The 27,106-nt window shown below is 40.9% G+C and overlaps 2 protein-coding genes across 2 annotated transcripts in view; both read right to left on the minus strand.

Moving 5' to 3' along the window:
• LOC115178195 (zinc finger protein 658B-like) overlaps positions 1-27,106 on the minus strand; it is a 1,063,446-nt gene that overhangs the window by 895,112 nt on the left and 141,228 nt on the right. The window lies entirely within an intron of this gene.
• Positions 1,062-27,106, minus strand: part of LOC115177891 (zinc finger protein 569) — a 35,502-nt gene continuing 9,457 nt past the window's right edge. The window contains exons 3-8 of the mRNA XM_029738886.1: positions 21,648-21,751; positions 13,891-14,120; positions 13,655-13,707; positions 6,806-6,835; positions 6,493-6,670; positions 1,062-2,183 (exon numbers count right to left, since the gene is read on the minus strand). Of these exons, the coding sequence (XP_029594746.1) occupies positions 1,405-2,183; positions 6,493-6,670; positions 6,806-6,835; positions 13,655-13,707; positions 13,891-14,120; positions 21,648-21,751 (1,374 nt within the window). The 3' untranslated portion in view covers positions 1,062-1,404. The remainder of the gene's footprint in view (positions 2,184-6,492; positions 6,671-6,805; positions 6,836-13,654; positions 13,708-13,890; positions 14,121-21,647; positions 21,752-27,106) is intronic.

The raw sequence follows: 27,106 nt of genomic DNA on the forward strand, positions 1-27,106 counted from the left end.
TATTTTTGTTTCATCAGACCAGAGGACATTTCTCCAGAAAATACAATCTTTGTCCCCATGTGCAGTTGCAAACCATAATCTAGCTTTTTTATGGCGGTTTTGGAGCAGTGGCTTCTTCCTTGCTGAGCGGCCTTTCAGGTTATGTTAATATAGGACTCGTTCAACTGTGGATATAGATACTTTTGTATCGGTTTCCTCCAGCATCTTCACAAGGTCCTTTGCTGTTGTTCTGGGATTGATTTGCACTTTTCGCACCTAAGTACATTAATCTCTAGGAGACAGAACGCGTCTCCTTCCTGAGCGGTGTAACGGCTGCATGGTCCCATGGTGTTTATACTTGCGTACTATTGTTTCTACAGATGAACATGGTACCTTCAGGTGTTTGGAAATTGCTCCGAAGGATGAACCAGACTTGTGGAGGTCTTCAATTTTTTTCATAGGTCTTGGCTGATTTCTTTAGATTTTCCCATGATGTCAAGCAAAGAGGCACTGAGTTTGAAGGTAGGCCTTGAAATACATCCCCAGGTACACCTCCAATTGATACAAATGATGTCAGTTCGCCTAACAAAAGCTTCTAAAGCCATGACACAATTTTCTGGAATTTTCCAAGCTGTTTAAAGGCACAGTCAACTTAGTGTATGTAAACGTCTGACCCACTGGAATTGTGATAAAGTGAATTATAATTGAAATAATCTGTCTGTAAACAATTGTTAGAAAAATGACTTGTGTCATGCAGTAGATGTCCTAACCGACTTGCCAAAACTATAGTTTGTTAACAAGAAATTCGTGGAGTGGTTGAAAAACGAGTTTTAATGACTCCAACCTAACTGTATGTAAACTTCCGACTTCAACTGTATATACTGTATTCTATACTATTCTACGGCACCTTAATCACTTAATGTTTACATATCTGGCATTACTCATCTCATATGTATATACTGTATTCTATACTATTTTGTTGTATCTTAGTCCGCTCCTCTCTGACATCGCTCGTCCATATATGTACAGTTGAAGTCGGAAGTTTATGATTTCATTTACAAAATGAGAGCAGTGGTACGATACAATATACTTAGCCCATTTACATGGACATTTATTTTGTGAAGTCAGCAAACAAATCCACAAACACAATCCACTATAATACATGCAGTAGGGAAAACACTGGAAAGTCAATACACATTAAGAGTCTCTGGGGACTACTGTCCCACCATATATTGGGCCTGAACCTGTCCTATTGTTCAGCAGCAGCCTACATCCTTATCTCCTGTGTGTTTTATCTCATGTGTTCTCATGTTACCTAACTGATTAAAACTCAAAGGCTTCTCCTGTGTGTTCTCACATATCATTTAACGCTGTAAAACACTTTCCTCACTGGGAGCAGCAATAAGGCTTCTCCCGTGTGGCCTTTCAGGTGCAATAACTGGGTAAAACTATTTCCACACTGGGAGCAATGGTAAGGCGTCTCCCCTGTGTGTGTATTCTCTCATGTGTTTTCAAGTTCCATAACTGGGCAAAACTCTTTCCACACTGGGAGCAGTTGTAAGGCTTTTCCCCTGTGTGTATTCTCTCATGTCGTTTCAGGGCCCCCACCTGGTTAAAACCCTTTCCACACTGGGAGCAGTGGTAAGGCTTCTCCCCTGTGTGTATTCTCTCATGTGTTTTCAGGCTACATAAGTGAGTAAAACTCGTTCCACACTGGGCGCAGTTGTAAGGCTTCTCCCCTGTGTGTATTCTCTCATGTCGTTTCAGGTCCCCTAACAGGTTAAAACCCTTTCCGCACAGGGAGCAGTGGTAAGGCTTCTCCCCTGTGTGTATTCTCTTGTGTGTTTTTAGGCCACATAAGTGGGTAAAACTCTTTCCACACTCGGAGCAGTGATACGGCTTTTCTCCTGTATGTATTCTCTCATGTATTTTCAGGTTTCTTAACTGGTTACAACCCCTCCCACACTTGGAGCAGTGGTAAAGTTTCTCCCCTGTGTGTATTCTTGCATGTTGTATCAGGTACCCTTTCTGGTTAAAACTCTTTCCACACTGGGAGCAGTGGTATGGCTTTTCTCCTGTATGTATTCTCTCATGTTGTTTCAGGTCCCGTAACTGGTTACAACACTTTCCACAGTGGGAGCACAGGTGTCGTCTTGATGGTTTGGACGTCTCTGGCTCTGGTTCCTGCGAGTCTGGTCTTTCTCCTGCCAAAGACAAAGTGTTAATTTAAATAGAGACCTGAATGAAACCTCCACATGATAAAACTGCCAACGAGGTTAAATCCTAATCAGATTCCTCAATAACAGTCTTAACAATCTTGGTGTGATTTTAAAACAAATGACGTTGTAGAGCTTCCTGATAATTACTGATAATATGTATATACTATATATTGTAAGTCTATATATGACATGTGAAAGAAAAAGTATTTTCATAAAAAAACTAAAATATTCACTATGACATCATATGTTCCTAAAACTGATAGTAACTATAATGAACAAAAATATAAACGCAACATGTAAAGTGTTGGTCCCATGTTTGTTTAAATGAAATAAAAGGTCACAGAAATTTTCCATACGTATACAAAGCTTATTTCTCTCAAATTCTGCACAAAAAGTACATCCCTGTTAGTCAACATTTATCATTTGCCAAGATATTCCATCCACCTGACAGGTGTGGCATATCAAGAAGCTGATTAAACAGCATTATCATTACACAGGTGCCCCTTGTGCTGGGGACAATGAAAGGCTGCTCTAAAATGTGCAGTTTTGTCACACAACACAATGCCACAGATGTCTCCGAGGGAGCGTGCAATTGGCATGCTGACTGCAGGAATGTCCACTGGAGCTGTTGCCAGGTAATTTAATGTGCAGTCGTGGCCAAAAGTTGAGAATGACACAAATATTAATTTTCACAAAGTCTGCTGCCTCAGTTTGTATGATGGGAATTTGCATATACTCCAGAATGTTATGAAGAGTGATCAGATGAATTGCAATTAATTGCAAAGTCCCTCTTTGCCATGCAAATGAACTGAATCCCCAAAAAACATTTCCAGTACATTTCAGCCCTGCCACAAAAGGATCAGCTGACATCATGTCAGTGATTCTCTCGTTAACACAGGTGTGAGTGTTGACGAGGACAAGGCTGATTGAGTTCGAAAACAGACTAGAAGCTTCAAAAGGAGGGTGGTGCTTGGAATCATTGTTCTTCCTCTGTCAATCATGGTTACCTGCAAGGAAACACGTGCCGTCATCATTGCTTTTCACAAAAAGGGCTTCACAGGCAAGGATATTGCTGCCAGTAAGATTGCACCTAAATCAACCATTTATCGGATCATCAAAAACTTCAAGGAGAGCGGTTTAATTGTTGTGAAGGAGTCTTCAGGGCGCCCAAGAAAGTCCAGCAAGCGCCAGGACCGTCTCTTAAAGTTGATTCAGCTGCGGGATCGGGGCACCACCAGTACAGAGCTTGCTCAGGAAGGGCAGCAGGCAGGTGTGAGTGCATCTGCACGCACAGTGAGGTGAAGACTTTTGGAGGATGGCTTGGTGTCAAGATGGGCAGCAAAGAAGCCACTTCTGTCCAGGAAAAACATCAGGGACAGACTGATATTCTGCAAAAGGTACAGGAATTGGACTGCAGAGGACTGGGGTAAAGTCATTTTATCTGATGAATCCCCTTTCCGATTGTTTGGGACATCTGGAAAAAAGCTTGTCCGGAGAAGACAAGGTGAGTGCTACCATCAGTCCTGTGTCATGCCAACAGTAAAGCATCCTGAAACCATTCATGTGTGGGGTTGCTTCTCAGCCAAGGGAGTGGGCTCACTCACAATTTTGCCTAAGAACACAGCCATGAATAAAGAATGGTACCAACACATCCTCCTAGAGCAACTTCTCCCAACCATTCAGAAAACAGTTTGGTGACGAACAATGCCTTTTCCAGCATGATGGAGCACCTTGCCATAAGGTAAAAGTGATAACTAAGTGGCTCGGGGAACAAAGCCTCGATATTTTGGGTCCATGGCCAGGAAACTCCCCAGACCTTAATCCCATTGAGAACTTGTGGTCAATCCTCAAGAGGCGGGTGGACAAACAAAAACTCACAAATTCTGACAAACTCCAAGCATTGATTATGCAAGAATGGGCTGCCATCAGTCAGGATGTGGCCCAGAAGTTAATTGACAGCATGCCAGGGCGGATTGCAGAGGTCTTGAAAAAGAAGGGTCAACACTGCAAATATTGACTCTTTGCATCAACTTCATGTAATTGTCAATAAAAGCCTTTGACACTTATGAAATGCTTGTAATTATACTTCAGTATTCCATAGTAACATCTGACAAAAACACTGAAGGAGCAAACTTTGTGAAAATGTATATTTGTGTCATTCCCAAAACTTTTGGCCACGACTGTATAGTACAAGTCAAACGTTTGGACACACCTACTCATTCAAGGGTATTTCTTTATTTTTTTATATTTTCTACATTGTAGAATAATAGTGAAGACATCAAAACTATGAAAAACACATATGGAATTATGGAGTAACCAAAAAAGTGTGAAACAAATGAAAATATAGTTTAGATTCTTCAAAGTAGCCACCCTTTGCCTTGATGACAGCTTTGGACACTCTTGGCATTCTCTCAACCAGCTTCACCTGGAATGCTTGGCATTCAAACAGATATGTGCCATTTTTAACAAGTTCTGTAGATCAGATGTTAACCTCTATGGGCTAGGTGCGTCCCACCTACTCAACAGCCAGTGTAATCCCGTGGCGCGATATTCAAATACCTTAGAAATGCTATTACTTCAATTTCTCAAACATATGACTATTTTACACCATTTTAAAGACAAGACTCTCGTTAATCTAACCACACTGTCCGATTTCAAAAAGGCTTTACAACGAAAGCAAAACATTAGATTATGTCAGCAGAGTACCCAGCCAGAAATAATCAGACACCCATTTTTCAAGCTAGCATATAATGTCACATAAACCCAAACCACAGCTAAATGCAGCACTAACCTTTGATGATCTTCATCAGATGACACTCCTAGGACATTATGTTATACAATACATGCATGTTTTGTTCAATCAAGTTCATATTTATATCAAAAACCAGCTTTTTACATTAGCATGTGACGTTCAGAACTAGCATTCCCACCGAACACTTCCGGTGAATTTACTAAATTACTCACGATAAACGTTCACAAAAAAAAAAAAAAATTATTTTAAGAATTATAGATACAGAACTCCTTTATGCACTCGCTATGTCCGATTTTAAAATAGCTTTTCGGTGAAAGCACATTTTGCAATATTCTGAGTAGATAGCCAAGCCATCACAGGCTAGCTATTTTGACACCCACCAAGTGTGGTACTCACCAAACTCCGATTTACTATTAGAAAAGTTTGATTACCTTTGCTGTTCTTCGTCAGAATGCACTCCCAGGACTTCTACTTCAATAACAAATGTTGGTTTGGTTCCAAATAATCTATAGTTATATCCAAATAGCAGCGTTTTGTTCGTGCGTTCAAGACACTATCCGAAGGGTAACGAAGGGTGACGCGCCCGACGCGTTTCGTGACAAAAAAAATCAAAATATTCCATTACCGTACTTCGAAGCATGTCAAACGCTGTTTAAAATCAATTTTTATGTGATTTTTCTCGTAAAAAAGCGATAATATTCCGACCGGGAGTCGTTGTTTTCGTTCAAAGAGAGAGAAAGTAAACATGGTGTCGGCTCGTGCACGCGCCTCCAGTCTCATTGTCCTCAGATCGACCACTATCCAAATGTGCTACTGTTTTTCAGCCATGGCCTGCAAAGTCACCATTCATCGTTCTGGCGCCTTCTGAGAGCCTATGGGAGCGTTAGAAAATGTCACGTTATGCCAGAGATCCCCTGTTTTGGTTAGAGATGATCAAGAAGGCCAAGAAATAGTCAGAGAGAGCGCTTCCTGTTTGGAACCTTCTCAGGTTTTGGCCTGCCAAATGAGTTCTGTTATACTCACAGACACCATTCAAACAGTTTTAGAAACATTAGGGTGTTTTCTATCCAAATCAAACAATTATATGCATATTCTAGTTACTGGGCAGGAGTAGTAACAAGATTAAATCGGGTACGTTTTTTATTCGGCCGTGCAAATACTGCCCCCTATCCCCAACAGGTTAATGAAGCAATACAAAATTGAAGTGTCTGGAGTTTTGTTTGCCTGTTCTAGAGTCTTGTAAAGATAGGGGTTTGACTGGCAATGTAACATCCATAACATTTTTAGGAACAGTTTTTGTAAAACATGAACCTTACATTGGATCATCCTGAAACTTTCTCTCTAAAGCTAACTTTCATCAAGGTTTTATATGGTCTATTGGCTTCTCTCTTTTCATTGGCAGAATCCTTTTTCAGTGTTATGATATTCATAACATCCATATCCACCAGTCTATCTTCATGTCAACTAACAGAACTCTGCTGGTTGTCCTGGTAACAGACACCAGATCTATTTTATTTGTTCGAACTAAACTACAGCACTTACTTTGATGTGTCAAATCTGATTCTTTCTTCCGTTCTCCTCCGCTCACTGTTCCATTCAGCCCTGTTGTTTTCCTGCAGTCCACCAGCAGCACAGACAACCTCTTCATACCCAGCAGTAAGGCACTACTGGGAGAGGCATGACACGGGTACTCCGGGAGGGAGGAAGGGCTAGCGTTGTCCTGGTAACCATAAAGAGGGGACACAGACACATATCATTATGGATGCTGATGCCACTGTTGTCATAAAGTGCATTACAGAAACCCAGCCCAGACCCCGATAGAGCAAGCTGTATGCTAGACCAGACCAAGCTGTACCATCTGGTGTTCTGATCTGGAGAGACTCTTCTCTGCCTCGTCAGCATCAGGATGTTGTTGATGCTCCCCAGAGGATCCACGATAGTCATGTCTCTCTCCTGTGTGAATGAGAACATCAAACAGATTGTAAACTTATGACCGTCTCTTAAAATCACAGAGTCTTACAAGAGGCATTAATATCTGAAAACGCCTAAAATGGCCACTTTCATCATGATTTCCTAAAATATTGTTTGTGATGCAAATGTAAAAGGGTCGTTCCACAAAATGGGAGGCTTTTGCATCCCTTTGACATTTTAAGTAGAAAATATGCACCAATATTGAATTTTAAAAGCCTGTTACATCAGATGAGGGGAACTTTAATGTAGACCACATGGAGAATGAGAATTCAATACATCGAAGTCCCAAAAACATATGTACCAATGGCAGATTGTCCCTTAAACAATTCCTACAGTACTGAACAACATATTCAAGAGTAGAACTTCAGTAGAATGCCCCTTTAAAACCCCACATTAGTTCAACAATTGCATAGTTTGTGCCCCTGTTTTTAAGACAATACTCACTGGTGTTAATCTGATATTCTGTCTCCTCCTCTTTCACTGCCAAAACGTCTTCCTCCTTAACCTTTATTGAGATAGCATCCTCATCCTGTCTAAAAGGTTCTTCCTCTTCTTTCACTTTAACATACTCCTCTTCCTCCTTTTTCATTCTGAAAGATTCTTTCTCCATACAACAGACCCCCTCTTCATTAGCAAGGGAGGAGAAGTTTAGTGAGCTCATGGTCAGGGATGTTAGCTAGCTAGTTAGGTAGCATTAGCGACCAGCCTAGTGCTACGCTCAGTATCAATCGTTAACAAGTTTGCAAATTAGATTAAAGTTGATACGTCAACCGAAATTTGTTGAAAACACTGAGATTAGCTAATGTACATTAACATGGTCTAAAGCGTCAATCTTTCAGTTTTATGTTGGCTAGCAAGCTACCTAGGTGATTGAAAGAGTAGCCGTGTTGTTGTTCCTGAAGATGCGTTCCGTCCACTAGATTATACGTCACGCAAGAAGCGTCACCTGAAATACGCACATCGTCATCTGCTGACTGGAGTGGGTAACGCAGTTTGGAAACAATAGTTACTACACTTTTTTTGTATTGCAAAGAACGTCATAATAATTGAACAATAAGCTGATATATTTTCTCTTACAAATAATACTTTCCTGTACACAGACGTAGAAGCTTAATATGAATATGTAGAAGCTTAATAAATACTTCCATGAAGTGTGTTAATACACATTTTCTGTTTATTTTTCACATTTGTTTTTATCTAGATGTGACCATACTACTCCCTTAAAGCCACGCTCTATAGGATACAAATCATCCTGTAAACAACAGAGCAAATGAATCACATGCAAATAGCACTTGATTATCTGTATACACTGGGTAGACAAAACATTAAGAACACCTGCTCCTTCCATGACATAGACTGACCAGGTGAATCCAGGCTAAAGCTATGATCCCTTACCGATGTCACTAGTTAAATCCACTTCAGTCACTGTAGATGAAGAGGGGGAGACAGGTTAAATAAGGATTTTTAAGCCTTGACATGAGACATGGATTGTGCATGTGTGCCATTTAGAGAGTGAATGGGGAAGACAAAATATTTAAGTTACTTTGCACGGGGTATGGTAGTAGGTGCCAGGTGCACCGGTTTGTGTCAAGACCTGCAACGCTGCTGGGTTTTTCAGCTCAACAGTTTCCCATGTGTACCAAGAATGGTCCACCACCCAAACAGTGGTGGTCAGTGTCGTTTAAGATGAGGCAGGACGATTTGTTTTTTCATGAGCATGGCCTTAATTCTATTACAGCATATTGGATGACTGTCATTCATATTCCACTCACCCTGTTCAATGTAACAGCAATAGGTTTAGGCTACTACATGATACTCTAATTGTCCCTATACCTATCATGAGGTAGCAACCTAGCCTATGAATTAAAGTTTATCATTTAGGTTCAAACAGGTCGAGAGAAAATTTTGCGGTGACAGACAGTGACACATTCAATATCGTCTTGCACACTCTCGCCTGCATCTAGCTGAAATAGAGATATTACTGGACAAATTCAGGTATGTTTATCCCCGTTTTCTTCCGTTTAAGAAACGTTTGTCAACAGAATCGGCGGAATGAATACACCGCTGATCATGCATATGTAACAGTGTAGGTTCCGTCCCTCTCTTCGCCCCAACCCGGGATCGAACCCGGAAAAAACCTTTCCAAGCCAAACCATATCATAACTGAAACACACAGATTACATTGTTTTGTCCATATTAGCTAAAATAACATCATAGTCAAATCAAATCAAATCAAATTTATTTATATAGCCCTTCGTATATCAGCTGAAATCTCAAAGTGCTGTACAGAAACCCAGCCTAAAACCCCAAACAGCAACAATGCATGTGAAAGAGGCACGGTGGCTAGGAAAAACTCCCTAGGAAAAACTCCCTAGAAAGGCCAAAAACCTAGGAAGAAACCTAGAGAGGAACCAGGCTATGAGGGGTGGCCAGTCCTCTTCTGGCTGTGCCGGGTGGATATTATAACAGAACATGGTCAAGATGTTAAAATGTTCATAAATGACCAGCATGGTCAAATAATAATAATCATTGTAGTTGTCGAGGGTGCAACAAGCACGTCCGGTGAACAGGTCAGGGTTCCGTAGCCGCAGGCAGAACAGTTGAAACTGGAGCAGCAGCATGGCCAGGTGGACTGGGGACAGCAAGGAGTCATCATGCCAGGTAGTCCCGAGGCATGGTCCTAGGGCTCAGGTCCTCCGAGAGAAAGAAAGAAAGAGAGAATTAGAGAGAGCATATTTAAATTCACACCGGACACCGGATAAGACAAGAGAATACTCCAGATGATACAGACTGACCCTAGCCCCCCGTCAACATAGCTAATAGAAATAACACGTTAGTAAACCTGCTACAATCATGCAGTAACGTTACAGTGCACAGTCAGTTAGCAGTTTAGCATTTACATTGGCGGGTCCCGGTGGCAATACATTTGTCAAACGAAAAGCTTACCTTGACTTGGAAGAGTTCCAGTGTTGTGTTGGATAGTCATAGCCAGCTAGCTAACATAGCATCCCTTTGTTTAAGCCAAGTGTTTGAGTAGGCTAAACTAGATAGCAGCATTTGCCAGCTAAGTAAGTGAAACTGAAAGTGGAAAATAGGTGACGAAATATCTCTCTCTCGCTTCTCCTTCATTTTGGAATAAATTAATTTGTTCAAAACTGTTCAACTATTGTCTTTTTCTCTCTTTTAGTCAACTACTCACCACATGTTATGCACTGCAGTGCTATCTAGCTGTAGCTTATGCTTTCAGTACTAGATAAATTCTCTGATCCTTTCATTGGTTGGACATCATGTCAGTTCATGCTGCAAGAGCTCTGATAGGTTGGAGGATGTCCTCCGGAAGTTGTCATAATAACTGTGTCAGTCTATGGAAGCCTTGAGGACCATAATCGTCCTAGGTTTTGTATTGAAGTCAATGTACCCAGAGGAGCATGCAAAATAGTATGTTTTAATCAATTATTTGGTGACGTGATTATATTTAGTATAGTTTTATCTAAAAAGGACAACTTTTAAATATTTTACCATTTTTATTTTTCTGAAAATAACTGAGGAAGATGGTTCTCCCTTTCCTCCTCAGAGGAGCCCCCACTGTACCCAAAGGACATCCAGCCAACTTGACACAATTGTGGGAAGCATTGGAGTCAACATGAGCCAGCATCCCTGGGGAACGCTTTTGACACCTTGTAGAGTCCATAACCCAATGAATTGAGGCTGTTCTTAGGGGAAAAGGGGAGGGTCCAATTCCATATTAGGAAGTTGTTCCAAATGTTTGGTATAATCAGTGGATATATCGGCCATTTAGCAGACACTTTTATCCAAAGCGATTTGCAGTCATGTGTGCACACACTTTACATACGGGTGGTCCCAGGAATCAAACCCACTACCCTGGTTTAACAAGCACCATACTCTACCAACTGAGCTACAGGACCACAAGGAATGATCAAGGAAGGATGGAGATTTTTTTTTAAAACACACACACACAGCCTGAGTTTGAAAAATATAATTTAATCAAAGACCTTGACATTGAAAGTGACATACTCCATATTTAGTTCAAATAAATTGTTATTTGTCACATGCGCCGATTACAACAGGTTACAACATAACTTACCGTGAAATGCTGATTACAACCTTACTGTGAAGCCCTTAACCAACAATGCAGTTTTAAGAAAAATAAGAGTTAAGAAGATATTTAGTAACTAAAGAAAAAAAAGTAACACAATAAAAAAACAATACCGAGGCTATATACAGGAGGTACCAGTACAGTGTCAATGTGAAGGCTATATACAGGAGGTACCAGTACAGTGTCAATGTGAAGGCTATATACAGGAGGTACCAGTACAGAGTCAATGTGGAGGCTATATACGGAGGGTAACGGTACAGAGTCAATGTGGAGGCTATATACAGGGGGTACCAGTACAGAGTCAATGTGGAGGCTATATACAGGGGGTACCGGTGCAGTGTCAATGTGGAGGCTATATACAGGGGGTAACGGTACAGAGTCAATGTACTGAGGTACAGGTTAGGAGCAGGTGTTGTTATAAAAAACATGCAGCTTTATACAATTTGATTTAATGTGGCTTAATGACCAAAAGCACAATTCTATTTTTGTAAAAAAAAACATGAGACAAGTGTACGAGCATATGCGTGTTCTCTCATGAACTTTAAGTAGCCTATATTTGATGTGATATATTCCTTTCGTGACAGGATTGTGTCACGGCACAGATCTGGGGAAGTGGACCAAAGCATTTCTGCAGCATTGAAGGTCCCAAAGAACACAGTGGCCTCCATCATTCTTAAATGGAAAGCTCGGAAGTTTGGAACCACCAAGACTCTTCCTAGTGCTGGCCGCCTGGCCAAACTGAACAATCGGGGAGAAGGGCCTTGGTCAGGAAGGTGACCAAGAATCCGATGGTCACTCTGACAGAGCTCAAGAGTTCCTCTGTGGAGATGGGAGAACCTTCTAGAAGGACAACCATCTCTGCAGCACTCCGCCAATTTGGACTTTTTGGTAGAGTGGCCAGACGGAAGCCACTTCTCAGTAAAAGGAACATGAAAGCATGTTTGGAGTTTGCCAAAAGGCACCTAAAGGACTCTCAGACCATGAGAAACAAGATTCTCTGGTCTGATGAAACCAAGATTGAACTCTTTGGCCTGAATGCCAAGCGTCAGGTCTGGAGGAAACCTGGCACCATCCCTGAAGCATGGTGGTAGCAGCATCTTGGTGTGGGGATGTTTTTCAGCTGCAGGGACTGGGAGACTAGTCAGGATCGAGGGAAAGATGAACGGAGCAAAGTACAGAGAGATAATTGATGAAAACCTGCTCAAGAGCATTCAGGACCTCAGACTGGGACAAAGGTTCACCTTCCAACAGGACAATGACACTAAGCACAGAGCAAAGACAACATAGAAGTGGCTTTGGGACAAGTTTCTGAATGTCCTTAAATGGCCCAGCCAGAGCCTGGATTTGAACCCAATCGAACAACTCTGAAGAAATCCTGAAAAAAGCTGTGCAGCGACTCTCTCCATTCAACCTGACAGATCTCGAGAGGATCTGCAGAGAAGAATGGGAGAAACTCCACAAGTACAGGTGTGTCATACCCAAGGCGGCTTGAGGCTGTAATCACTGCCAAAGGTGCTTCAACAAAGTACTGTGTAAAGTTTCTGAATACTTATTTAAATGTGATATTTCAGTTTTAATTTTAAAATGCATTTGCAAACATTTCTAAAATCCTGTTTTTGCTTCTTCACTATAGGGTGTTGTTGTGCAGATTCATGAGGAAAACCTCCCAATTTACTACATTTTAGAATATTCCAGTAAATTCAGGAAGTAAACTGAAAATTCCAATTCTCTTCTATGGTTTTCAATTAGGAAAATGTGGAATTGGGTTTACTTTCTGAATTGACTGGAATTGAAATGGAATTGACTCCAACCCTGGTTTTACTACAAAGCTGTCAACGTCATCATTTAGTCAATCGATGTTATAATGCATAACACTCACAGATGTGCTTGTTCTCATTGGGTACATTTTCTAATTGAATAAAACAGAATTAAACAAATAAAATGTATTATGCACCTGAATAACTTCAACAATCTGGTTGATTCTCTACTCAACAACACTGACTGTGAATCAATCTGGTTGATTCTCTGCTCAACAACACTGATCGCGTCAAACTTTGCTGTGTGTCCAAGGCTGTCACTTCTGTCATCAGTTGCCATCACCAGTGCTGCACCTTTGTCCTTGAGAGACTGGATGACGGCTTCCTGCTCCCTCTTCCATGGTGAGAACACTTCTGGCTCAACATGGGCATCCTGGTGATGAAAGAAAGTGTGACGGTCAATGGTAGCCACTGCCATTGTGTGAAGCAGTTGTAGTCTTTGTTGGCATGTATCCAGACACCAGAATGGCAGTAGAAAGGAGCCTGTTCCCCGCATGGTTCCTCACAATCATTGGCTGCCTCGACCACTCCCCCACCTGACCAGCACTACTGTCTGATCTTCATTCCTACAGCCTTCATCACCGTCCTTGGTGTCTCTTGGTTTCTCTAATGTCCCACCCTCAGATATAGATGGTGCCTGGTCTGGTTCACGGCCACATTGAGAAAAGGATGACACCTTAGGTCTGTTCACAGGACCCACTCCCTCCTGGGGGGAGTCAAAGACGGCAGCCACCTGCTGTGAAAGTTGTGTTCTACATGCTTTACGTTCCCTTAACAGTTCATCCAACTGATCCTGTACCTCACTGGCTGTCCAGTCACGAATGGGTTTGCTCTTGAACACTTGGGCCAACTCTTTATCAGGACAGTTGCGTACAAACATGACTGCCAACTCTGAGGACTGATTAGGTAGGGTCCTGCCCTCACTCACAAGGTACTGTTTGGCTGCCTCTGCAGCTTTGTTAAGCCTAATCCAGAAATCTATTGGACCCTCATTAGCATATTGTTTGATTGAATAGAAATCAGCTAATGGCATACCTGAGCAGACAGTATCCCCAAAGTGTTGCTTGAGAACACTGAACAACGCCTTAACATCTGTGACAACAGGGTTGTTACGCATCCAGACTTTGGTCACATCCCGTGCCCTCCCCATGAGCCTAGACATCACCTCCCCAACATTCTCAGACCCAGTGTAACCCCTCTTCTCTAAGTAGACTCCCATTAACTCCTCCCACTCCAGGACAGAGTACTTATCTGAGCCATCACCCCTAAAGAAAGGTGGAGCACTAACATCGGACTTCACAACCAGATTCAACTTGGACGCATCAATAAAGGTTGACCCACACTGCTCAGGCAGGGGAAACTGCTGGGGTTGGTGAGGGGGACGGGCAGGAGAAGGACTTGAAACCCCAGACTGCAGTAAACTCGCTCTGATAGATTCGCCTATCTCTGAACCAATCTGCTTAATAATGTCACTAAGCTGACTCGGAGGCGTCCCATTATCACTGAGGACTGTGGATGATGGTACATCAAAAGACAGAGGTGGGATACCCTGGTCAGGTGGAACAAACAGCCTACCCCTCCCAGCGCTTGCAAACTCAGGACTAGCAAACGCTCTACTCCCAGGGGCTGACTGTACAAATGGCGTAAATGGAAGGACACCCCTCCCTCTACCCACACTAAAATCCCCAGCATAACTCAATTTATGGACTTGAGAATCTTCCATGGCTCAACAGAGCACTAAAATACAATGTAATTTACTGCATTCAAATACATTTTTTTTTTGCAATAAACAAATTCATCAAAAACATACAAATAAGCACGAATACCTGTATCTAATGAATATGCTACACTCACATTCACTGTTTACAGTATATATTAGCTTACAGCAAACCATCAACAAATGCGCATGCGCAGGTCGTGCACCTCAGCCACATGCACAGCTCCAGGGGTCGGCTTGAGCTGACCAGTCGGCAGGTCACGGCACCAGTTTGTAGCGTGGTTCGTTCTGCGTTGTGTACTTTTACTTAGGACACTGCCACAACTGGAATTCTGATGGTTGAATCATTTTTATTCGACCTGCACACGAAGAGACAACACACAATATGTTAGCCCTCGGTGCAGTCACAGCTCTCGGGCACCTTGCTAGTTGAAGGTCAGGCAAAAGAGAACAATAAGAGGGTACGTAAGTATGGATAATCTGCGATGGACCAAACCAAAATATACAAACTTTTACAATTAGGTGTATTTACAATATCGATATCAAAAAATGTTTGTACACCGAAAAATAACATTAACTATGCAGCTGTAATTAAATAAAGAAAACACCTTGAATTATTATTATTGTTATTAACTTATTAACATCCCCTCTTGACCTGGCCTATTTGAACTGTCCTTGTGTGCAACTTGGTGCATAATCTAGGGGAACAACATCACTCTACTACACCTGGATCAAGTGAGAGTAGAATTAGAATTACAGTGTCACCCACTGTTAGTTAACACACACTGAATGAAGATAGAGGAGAAGTTATATAGGCATGTACCTACATATTACACCCACTTTAGGATAACCTTCTAGAAAAACACGACACGCAGACAATCTAAATAAAAAGCCGCGGCACCATGGCACAGTCACATCAGAATGAGGAGATCGGAGCAATGAAGCCTGTCACGCCTGTTGAATAAATGCAAAATAAGTATCCTACTGTGGAATTTACAGTCACTTTTAAGAAATGGCATGTCTGGACTGAGATGGCAGGAGAAAATAGATATCCGATAGCTGTTTCATTCAACAAGAATAGGTTGAATTTTAGTCAAGGAGATAATTCAGACAAGAAAAATTGACAAAAAGAAGATGATAGAAAATAGTACTCTTGTAACAGAAACTGTGATTGAAATGATGTTGCTGGAAGGACAGATCTTCATAAACAAGGCTACCGTGACCAAACTAAAACTAGAGAGAACAATAGAATGCGGAAAGAAAGAACTGAGTCAAGACAGAGACAGAACAGGTGTACTCCCCACTGTGGCACCCCCATAGAGACTGCCAGAGGTCCGGACAACAGGCCCTCCGATTTGACACACTGAAATCTGTCTGAGAAGTAGTTGGTGAACCAGGCGAGGCAGTCGTTTGAGAAACCAAGGCTGTTGAGTCTGCCGATAAGAATGTGGTGATTGACAGAGTCGAAAACCTTGGCTAGGTCGATGAATACAGCTGCACACTATTGTCTCTTATCGATGGCGGTTATGATATCGTTTAGGTCCTTGAGCGTGGCTGAGGTGCACCCATGACCAGCTCAGAAACCAGATTGCATAGTGGAGAAGGTACGGTGGGATTCGAAATGGTTGGTGATCTGTTTGTTAACTTGGCTTTCGAAGACCTTAGAAAGGCAGGGTAGAATAGATATGGGTCTGTAGCAGTTTGGGTCTAGAGTGTCTCCCCCTTTAAAGAGGGGGATGATGATAGAATAATTTGTATGTTTTAGAATAATGGTTAAAGTGTTTCACTCTGAAATTGTATGATTGTGTGAAATGTTTGAGAATCATGAGAAGATAAAACGAGGATGTGTGTAGATCTGTTAGAATTTTAATGCTATGGTATTATATTCTTTAGTAAAGACGTAAGCAGAGTGAAGTTGTAGAGTAGATAATAGAAAATCATTAGAGGTTTTCAAACCAAGAGGGCCCCAACGGGGGAGGGGAGGTGAAAGCCTTGAAGGATGGGACAAAATGTATGGTTCTTTGTGGTTAGTGGAAAAGTACTGGTTGTTTGAGCAGGGAGTGGTCTAAAGATAGGAATGTGTGTGTGTGTGTATTATAAAAGGACTGGGTCGTCATTTTTTACTTTAGAGCTCTCATGAATAAAGATCAACGAACCTTTAATAAAATCTGAGACTTTGCCCAATTATTATTGATCCCAGGGTCTTACAAACCTCGGGAAATTGGTCAAAGATTAAATGATTGTTTAATTATCATTATTGGGATTGAAAATTCTCGTGACAGATGACCGCGGCAACTTTTCAATCAGACAATAAGAAAGAGAGGTTGAACAGGCTAGTAATAGGGGTTGCAACAATTTCGGCAGATCATTTTAGAAAGAGAGGTTCCAGATTGTATAGCCCGGCTGATTTGTAGGGGTACAGATATTGCAGCTCTTTCAGAACATCAGCTATCTGGATTTGGGTGAAGGAGAAATGGGGGAAGCTTGGGCAAGTTGCTGTGGGGGGTACAGGGCTGTTGACCGGGGTATGGGTAGCCAGGTGGAAAGCATGGCCAGCGTAGAAAAATACTCATAGAAATTCTCAATTATCTTGGATTTATCGGTGGTGACAGTGTTTCCTAGCCTCAGTGCAGTGGGCAGCTGGGAGGAGGTGCTCTTATTCTCCATGGACTTTACAGTGTCCCAGAACTTTTTTGAGTTTGTGCTACAGGATGCAAATTTCGGTTTGAAAAAGCTAGCCTTTGCTTTCCTAACTGCCTGTGTATATTGGTTCCTAACTTCCCTGAAAAGTTGCATATTACGGGGGCTATTCGATGCTAATGCAGTATGCCACAGGATGTTTTTGTGCTGGTCAAGGGCAGTCAAGTCTGGAGAGAACCAAGGTCTATATCTGTTCCTGGTTCAATTGTTTTTGAATGGGGCATGCTTATTTAAGATGGTGAGGAAAGCACTTTTAAAGAATAACCAGGCATCCTCTACTGATGGGATGAGGTCAGTCTCCTTCCAGGATACCCGGGCCAGGTCGATTAGAAAGGCCTGCTCGCTGAAGTGATTTAGGGAGCGTTTGACAGTGATGAGGGGTGGTCGTTTGACCGTAGACCCATTACGGATGCAGGCAATGAGGCAGTGATCGCTGACATCTTGGTTGAAAACAGTAGAGGTGTATTTGGAGGGCAAGTTGGTTAGGATGATATCTATGAGGATGCCCGTGTTTACGGATTTGGGGTTGCACCTGGTAGGTTCATTGATAATTTGTGTGAGATTGAGGGCATCAAGCTTAGATTGTAGGATGGCCGGGGTGTTAAGCATGTCCCAGTTTAGGTCATCTAACAGCACGAGCTCTGAAGATAGATGGGGGGCAATCAATTCACATATGGTGTCCAGGGCAAAGCTGTGGGCAGAGGGTGGTCTATAGCAAACGGCAACGGTGAGAGACTTGTTTCTGGAAAGGTGGATTTTTTTAAGTATAAGCTTAAATTGTTTTGGCACAGACCTGGATAGTAAGACAGAACTCTGCAGGCTATCTCTGCAGTAGATTGCAACTCCGCCCCCTTTGGCAGTTCTATCTTGTCGGAAAATGTTATAGTTGGGGTTTTAGGCTGGGTTTCTGTATAGATGTTAAGCTGTCTTTTAAAATACATATTGATGAGTTAGTTAAGATGCTGAGTTGGGGTTTTAGGCTGGGTTTCTGTAGAGATGTTAAACTTTCTTTAAAAACATTGATGAGTTAGTTAATTAAGATGCTGAGTTGGGGTTTTAGGCTGGGTTTCTGTATAGACATTAAGCTGTCTTTTAAAAAACATATTGATGAGTTAGTTAATTAAGATGCTGAGTATAAAAAGGGTCTTCTATAGAAATAGGTCAGGCCTCTTGCTTAATAGTACAAAGCAGATCATTCAATCGATGTTCTTACTGGTCCTAGACTGTGGTGACATCATCTATATGAATGCAGCTGCCACTTCATTAAATCCATTAGATGCATTTAAACATAGGGAACTTTGTTTTATTATGGGTACAGGTTCAGTACACATCCCTGCAGTCATTTGGTGTCACTCTAAAGCGGAAAGGTGGAATAAATGAGTCAAGAGTAGGCTTTCTTGATTCAACACAGTTCTCTATTGAGGGATTTCTGACAATACAAACACTCCAACACAGTCAATGAGAATCTCCAAAGGAACAACATACATCTTCTTCTTTAGATGACACAGGATCACATTACGATTATCTTCAAACTATAACAACAATCACATATTCGTCACCGTCTTAATGGATCTTCTTGGATAGCACCTCTCTCTCTCTCCGTAGCCATTCTCCAGAGATAGTTTATCTTTCTCCCCTCTTGCTGGTTCCATCCTCTCTCTTGTAGGGGAAAGAGAATATCTCATTAGTACCGTCAGCTGTGCTTAATTGCCTCTGGTTACCTTGTCTCACATGCCTTGTTGGGCTACTATCCGTGAGCCCAGCCTGCCTTCCGTGGTCCTTCCACAATTGTTATTCTCATTTACCTTCCTGGCCATATGAAAGCCTAGCTAAATACAATGTTGTTATGTCTTTGATTATGCAAACATTTGTTGATTAGATTATATTTCTCATTAAGAATAATGTTGTTTTAATTCTATATGGGTCACGCCTTGCTTTGGTCATGTGTTCCCTTATGGGTCAATGATTTTAATTAGAATATAGCAATGATGCTCTCTCAATCACTTACAGTTTCTTTAGAAAGTATTCAGACCCCTTGACTTTTTTCACATTTTGTTACATTACAGCCTTATTCTAAAATGGATTAAATTAAACAATTTCCTCAGCAATCTACACACAATACCCCATAATGATGAAGCGATAAAAGGCTTTTAGACATTTTTGCAAATGTATTAAAAACAAAAAAATTTAAACCTTATTTACGTAAGTATTCAGACCCTTTGATATGAGACTCGAAATTGAGCTCAGGTGCATCCTGTTTCCATTGATCATCCTTGAGATGTTTCTACAACTTGATTGGAGTCCACTTGTGGTAAATGCAATTATTATTGGGTATTGTGTGTAGATTGATGAGGAACAAATGTAATTTAATACATTTTAGAATAAGGCTATAACATAACAAAATGTGGAAAAAGTCATGGTGTCTGAACTGTACAAACATCACATTAGGATTGAACTCACTTTCAAAAAGCTCCATGAGGAAGAAAGGATTCCCAGATTATCTTTTAGATGTTCTGTCTTCAGGATGTTCTGGGTTGATGGCTGTTGGAGAGGGGAGGAGCAGTTGAGTGAGCTGGGGAGTTTATTCTTCTTGGAAGATATTTTGTGTTATAAACGTACTTTAATTTGAAGAGTTTTTTGACCATTCGGAGACCTAATCTCAAACACTCATGAAACATGAGAAAAATGTAGTCTACACTAAAGAATATGAATTTGATCAGAAAAAAGGTTTTTGACTGTTTTTTTTTAAATATTGTTTTTTATTATTATTATTATTATTTTATTTTAACCTTTATTTAACTAGGCAAGTCAGTGAAGAACAAATTCTTATTTTCAATGACGGCCTAGGAACAGTTAGTTAACTGCCTTGTTCAGGGGCAGAATGACAGATTGCATGAAAATAAAGATGTATAAAAAATGTACAGTTTCGGAGACACCTAAGCCTTGTTATGGATAAATGTCTATAAAGATAGACTGGTAAAAGATATCTGCTCCATTTTTGGGGCACATGTTGATAAGATGTTGGGGAATCACTGGAGGGGGATATTGACACACTGAGCATCTCAGTGTACAGTTCAATAAACACAATATGCGTTTTGTTACATTTCAGTTTTCTGTGATGTATTTCAAGTGTCATATTGGGATGTAAACTCAAATATGAATACATCTAAACTATATCTGACATGGTACTGGTGTCTTCTTTTTTAAAGCCCATAACCATGTGTGTGATGTGTCAACAAAAAAGGGCACCCCCCATAAAAAGATCCTGCAACAGAAAGCTGCACAATATGTTGAGTAAAGTATTTTGTTAACCATGACTATATCCAACCCAACTCCATGTGTTTCCACTATCATGTTCCTACCATGACTATATAACCAACCCAACTCCATGTGTTTCCACTATCATGTATCCTACCATGATTATATCCAACCCAACTCCATGTGTTTCCACTATCATGTATCCTACCATGACTATATCCAACCCAACTCCATGTGTTTCCACTATCATGTATCCTTCCCATGATTATATCAAACCCTACTCCATGTGTTTCCACTATCATGTATCCTACCATGACTATATCCAACCCAACTCCATGTGTTTCCACTATCATGTATCCTACCATGACTATATCCAACCCTACTCCATGTTTCCACTATCATGTATCCTACCATGATTATATCCAACAACAACATTGGATGTTCTAAGTCCACAACAATACTTAAACCACATCAGGAGACCACTTTTGAAGTCTGAGAAAAATCGAATACATTTTCATTTTTGTGTGTAGATACCCTTTAATGCAAGTGGCACCAGCAAGAGCCTTGCTTGGTTAGTGGTGTCTCTGAGTCTGCTGAACAAATCACAACTGGATTGATGCAAATAATCATGATGCCATTCTGTCAGGTAGGCATAAAGTTCACCTCATCTAATATAACAGGCTTTTAAAATTGGTTCATAATTTCTACTTAAAATATCAAAGGGACGTAAAAGGCACCCTTTTTGTGGAAATGACCCTTTACATTTGCAACACAAACAATATTTTACAAAATCATGATGAAAGTGGCCATTTAAAAAAAATTCATGCCTCTTGATTGCAATAGATGGTCATAAGTTTACCATCTGTTTGCTGTTCACGTTCACACAGGAGAGAGACGTGACTATCGTGGATCCTTTGGGGAGCATCAACAACATCCTGATGCTGACGAGGCAGAGAAGTGTCTCTCCAGATCAGAACACCAGATGGTACAGCTTGGTCTGGTCTAGCATAGAGCTTGCTCCGTCTGGGCCTGGGCTGGGTTTCTGTAAAGCACTTCATGACAACAGTGGCATCAGCATCCATAATGATATGTGTCTGTGTCCCCTCTTTATGGTTACCAGGACAACGCTAGCCCATCCTCCCTCCCGGAGTCCCCGTGTTGTGCCTCTCCCAGTAGCGCCTTACTGCTGGGTATGAAGAGGTTGTCTGTGCTGCTGGTGGACTGCAGGAAAACAATGGGGCTGAGTGGAACTGTGAGAGGAGGAGAAGAGAAGAAAGGATCAGATTTGACTCATCAAAGTAAGTGCTGTGGTTTAGTTTGAACAAATACAATAGATCTGCCCACTGGTATCTGTTACCAGGACAACCAGCAGAGTTCTGTTAGTTGACATGAAGATAGACTGGTGGATATGGATGTTATGAATATCAAAACACTGAAAAAGGATTCTGCCAATGAAAAGAGAGAAACCAATAGACCATATAAAACCTTGATGAAAGTTATCTTTAGAGAGAAAGTTTCAAGATGATCTGATGCTAGGTGCATATTTTACAAAAACTTTCCCTAAAAACATTGTGGATGTTACATTGCCTGTCCCAGTCAACCCCCTATCTTTACAAGACTCTAGAAGAGGCAGACTAAACTCCAGACACTTCAATGTGGTCTGTATTGCTTCATTAACGTCTGATCTACAGAACTTGTTAAACATGCAAATGTACAGTTGTAGTTGGAAGTTTACATACACCTTAGCCAAATACATTTAAACTGAGTTTTTCACAATTCCTGACATTTAATCCTAGTAAAAATTCCATGTCTTAGTTAGGATCACCAATTTATTTTAAGAATGTGAAATGTCAGAATAATAGCAGAGTTATTTAGGCTTTTATTTCTTCCATTACATTCCCAGTGGGTCAGAAGTTTACATGCACTCAATTACTATTTGGTAGAATTGCCTTTGAATTGTTTAACTTGGGTCAAATGTATCAGGTAGCCTTCCACAAGCTTCCCACAATAAGTTGGGTGAATCTTGGCTCATTCCTCCTGACAGAGTTGGTGTAACTGAGTCAGATTTGTAGGCCTCCTTGCTCGCACACGCTTTTTCAGTTCTGCCCACACATTTTCTATAGGATTAAGGTCACGGCTTTGTAATGACCACTCCAATACCTTGACTTTGTTGTCCTTAAGCCATTTTTCCACAACTGTGGAAGTATGCTTGGCGTCATTGTCCATTTGGAAGACCCATTTGCGACCAAGCTTTAACTTCCTGACTGATGTCTTGAGATGTTGCTTCAATATATCCACATAATTTGCCTTCCTCATGATGCCATCTATTTTGTGAAGTGCTCCAGTCCCTCCTGCAGCAAAACACCCCACAACATGATGCTGCCACACGTGTGCTTCACGGTTGGGATGGTGTTCTTCGGCTTGCAAGCCTCCCCCTTTTTCCTCAGAACATAACGATGGACATTATGGCCAAAAAGTTCTATTTTTGCTTCATCAGACCAGAGGACATTTCTCCAAAAAGTACGATCTTTGCGGTATGACGGCTGTGTGGTTCAGTGGTGTTTATACTTGCATACTATTGTTTGTACAGATGAACGTGGTACCTTCAGGCATTTGGAATTTGCTCCCAATGATGAACCAGACTTGTGGAGGTCTACATTCTTTTATCTGAGGTCTTGGCTGATTTCTTTTGATTTTCCCATGATGTCTAGTAAAGAGACACTGAGTTTGAAGGTAGGCCTTGAAGTACATCCACAGGTACACTTCCAATTGGCTCAAATTATGTCAATTAGCCTATCAGAAGCTTCGAAAGCTATGACATAATTATCTTGGATTTTCCAAGGCTGTTTAAAGGCACAGTCAACTTAGTGTATGTAAACTTCTGACCCACTGGAATTGTGATACAGTGAATTATAAGTGAAATAATCTGTCTGCAAACAATTGTTGGAAAAATGACTTGTGTCATGCACAAGTAGATGTCCAAACCGACTTGCTAAAACTATAGTTTCATAACAAGAAATGTGTTGAGTGGTTGAAAAACGAGTTTTACTAACTCCAACCAAAGTGTATGTAAACTTCGACTTCAACTGTATATACTGTATACTGTATCCTTCACTATCTGTTCTTTACTATATATTGCATCTTAGCCGCTCTGTTACTGCTCATCCATATATTTTATATATTCTTATCCCATTTCTTTACTAGATTGTGTGAATTAGGTTTTGTTGTGGAATTGTTAGATATTACCCGTTAGATACTGCTGCACTGTCGGATTTAGAAGCACAAGCATTTCGCTACACTCACAATAACATCTGCTAACCATGTGTATGTGACCAATAACATGTGATTTGATTTGATTTCAACAAAACAAATCCATGTGATGATGTTTGATCAATGTGGAAAACGGATTGGATTTGTAAAAATCCATCTACATAAGGTATTTTTATAAATTTTCACACAACTGGCACCCTAAATCCAGTGACTGGTGACATTTTGTGTTTCAACCAACTTGCAACCTAAATCCGACTCAAAGAAATGTAACTAGAAACTAAACGTTGAACTGACGTCTGTGCCGTGGGCTGGTTTGAATAAGCGGCAGATGTTGGATCAATATCCACCTTAGTAGCTAAGTTTCCGTGCAATTTGCGACAGATTTTCATGTGAATATTCTCAAATCTGTATAAAACAATACATGCATTTTCCCACCGGAAAACAGATTTGTTGCGGATAAAGTCTGCGTGATGACGTAGTACACGGGAACAAATGTTTCTGCTGTTGAATTCCCATGTACTGAATGAAAAATGCAAGTTAAATGGGATTTCACCGCATTTTCAACTCTACTGATGGTTTTGAAAAACCGTTTCGTTAAATAGAAAACGTTCTCTTGTCCCGTGCACTGTAGCCAACAGCTCACAGATACAGTGCGGGTAGGCTACCTACATGAGATTATTGTGGATAAGAGCGATATTATTTTATTTGTCAAATGGCAACCAAGCATCAATCATCATGTCACCAGAATAGGACCATCAAAATGTATTGGAAAGGAGCATCAAGCTCATCACCTGCACTTTCACCACCCTGTGAAGTTCATAATTTATTTCATCTGTAGCCTAATAAACTGCAAATTCGTAGAGGGAGGACCACACAATATTATGTGCATATATGCACGAATTGATTGTGAGACTGAGTTGGCAGGTAAGGTAGGAGAGGGCTTTGCCATTGACTTTCTTTGCTTCCGTTCAGCCCCTTTTCCCCAAATATTACCTTTTATGAAGGAATAAATAAATTCCCAGTAAACGGTAAATTCTCTGCCTTTGTCATCCTTACTCGCACCTACAGTTCCATACCTCTTTCACTCCACGGGGAGTTGAGTTGTAGCAGGGTGTTGCGTTCCCTCTTCCTAGAGGCGTATGTAACAGTAGGTGAACACAACTCGTTGCTCCCAGTTTAAAAGTAGTATTTTTCCCACTTGTTATGAACGCAGAATAAGATACATATCCAGTTTAAAAGTAGTATTGTCTCACTTGTTATGATCGTGGAGGGGCTCAGCATTGTCGCTAACATGGAGAAGGGTTCCAGCAGTGGCAAATGCTCCGCCAAAGTCGTCATCAATGACCGTGGAGAGCTCTGAGCACCCTGTCCCTCCCTCTTTCCCATTGGCGAAAATCTGATATCAACTTTGGAGGGGACAATTACATGAAATTTTCTCAAGAGCAATTCCTGAGGGGGACACCAAAAGTAGTGCTGTAACACATAGCCTACATTGTAATATGGTAAATGTATATTGAGGAACCAAAGAAATAAGGTGTTTGATGTACTCCTAACTACCGGTACCCAAAACTACACAACTAATCACAACAGCAATACCATTGCCTTTAACAAATCTTAGTTCAGTCACCAGTTTAAGTTGAGAGTGGGGGTATCCATGGCATTTTCCAATTATGTTCCTATTTTACAAGTCAAAAAAATTGAGAACCTTTCATAACGTTGCCAAACAAAGACTCAACAAACTTACCTGAGACTCCCTGTCTCTGCCAGTCTGTCCCTGCATATCTGTCCCCAACTCTGCTGTCTGTGTGCCATCTGTTGCCTGCTCTGCCTAATGACATCATTGTGAAACATTTCCATTAGAATTTCATTTCTTTCTTATGAACATTTTATCAACTAGTCTTTGAGATATTAGGCTACTAGGGTTCTTTCAATGCGTTTTGGTGTATTGAAAAATACTCTGATGTCCGTCTTTTATTTTTCTGCCATTTTTCTACCTGGCTGGCTACACACACAGTGTGTAGGTTATTTACAGTAGGAGATGGGCTTCTATCATCTTCAATCATTCTATTTGGGCTTCGATCTAAAAGGTAGCTAGCAAATGTGAAACGGATTAAAATGACAAGAGTTGACAGCTGTATGAGTTCACCATTTACACAACATCTGCTGCAACCTTTTGTAATTTTAATAGTTTGTTTCATATTGGCTGGCTTCCAACAATAGCTGAATTTGCAAAGCTAGCGAGCACCAATTCAGTTTCAGTGGTGTTTGCTATAATCTTTGCTACCCGGGTTAAATAAAGGTGAAATAAAATAAATTAATAAAAGTTCCCTTGCGACAATTTAGCTTTTGAAACGAGACCATTGAATATATTTAAGACAATGGTAGAAGAGTGTAGTTCTGTTCAGTTTGGATTTCAGTTTATCGCTAACCTTATCACAGGGACTTTGAAGCACTAACTTACATCATCTGCATGCTGATTCCATCTTTGACGACGCCACATAAATGGAATAGGTACTAGCTAGCTTAATAGTTAATATTTGCGCGTTAGCTCTGCATATTCAGCTAGTGTGTGTGCGTGATTGACTGGATTAACCTCACGTCAGTTACGTGCATTGAGTGCCTTTCAGACAGTAGATACGACCTCTCTGTTACCTAGCAAGGTAAGGAACTGGCAGTGGATCAAACCATTGTCAGGCAAAGGTCGGGGGGGTTGCAATTTTTTGAAACTTAAAAACGCGCTATTAAGTGTCTATAATCAGCACAATTGCTTTCATTGCGTATTATTAATATTATTTAAATTACATAGTTATGTTTCAGTGATATATTGGGGGGGACAAATCATATTTTTCCCAGGATGGGGGGGTCGTGTCCCCCCCCGGGATTTCCGCCCCCGCTCTTTCCACTTTCATCCCTTCTTCCCACCCTGCCTCCTTTCACCCAGCTTTGAGCTTTTCATCCCTTGTTCCCTCCCTCCACACAGCTCTAAGCATCAACCTCTCCTTCCTTCCTTAAGCTCTCCCCTCCCCAATAATTGGAAACATTCCCTTTAATTGAGATTCATTTTTTTACAATTCCTCTTGTCTTGTCTGAACTAGTTTCATTTGGTATGTTTTTCAGGTCTCCTAAGATGCATATCCAGTTTAAAAGTAGTATTTTCCCACTTGTTATGAACGTGGCATAAGAAACATTATCAGCCAATGTAAACAATAGAGCATCACATGGAAACAGCAATTGATTATCACACACACACAAAGAAAACACATAGACCATTTAATCACAGTATACATTGTACATTGAATCTGATGT

Source organism: Salmo trutta, chromosome 38 (assembly GCF_901001165.1).
Source record: "Salmo trutta chromosome 38, fSalTru1.1, whole genome shotgun sequence".
Taxonomy (NCBI): Eukaryota; Metazoa; Chordata; class Actinopteri; order Salmoniformes; family Salmonidae; genus Salmo; species Salmo trutta.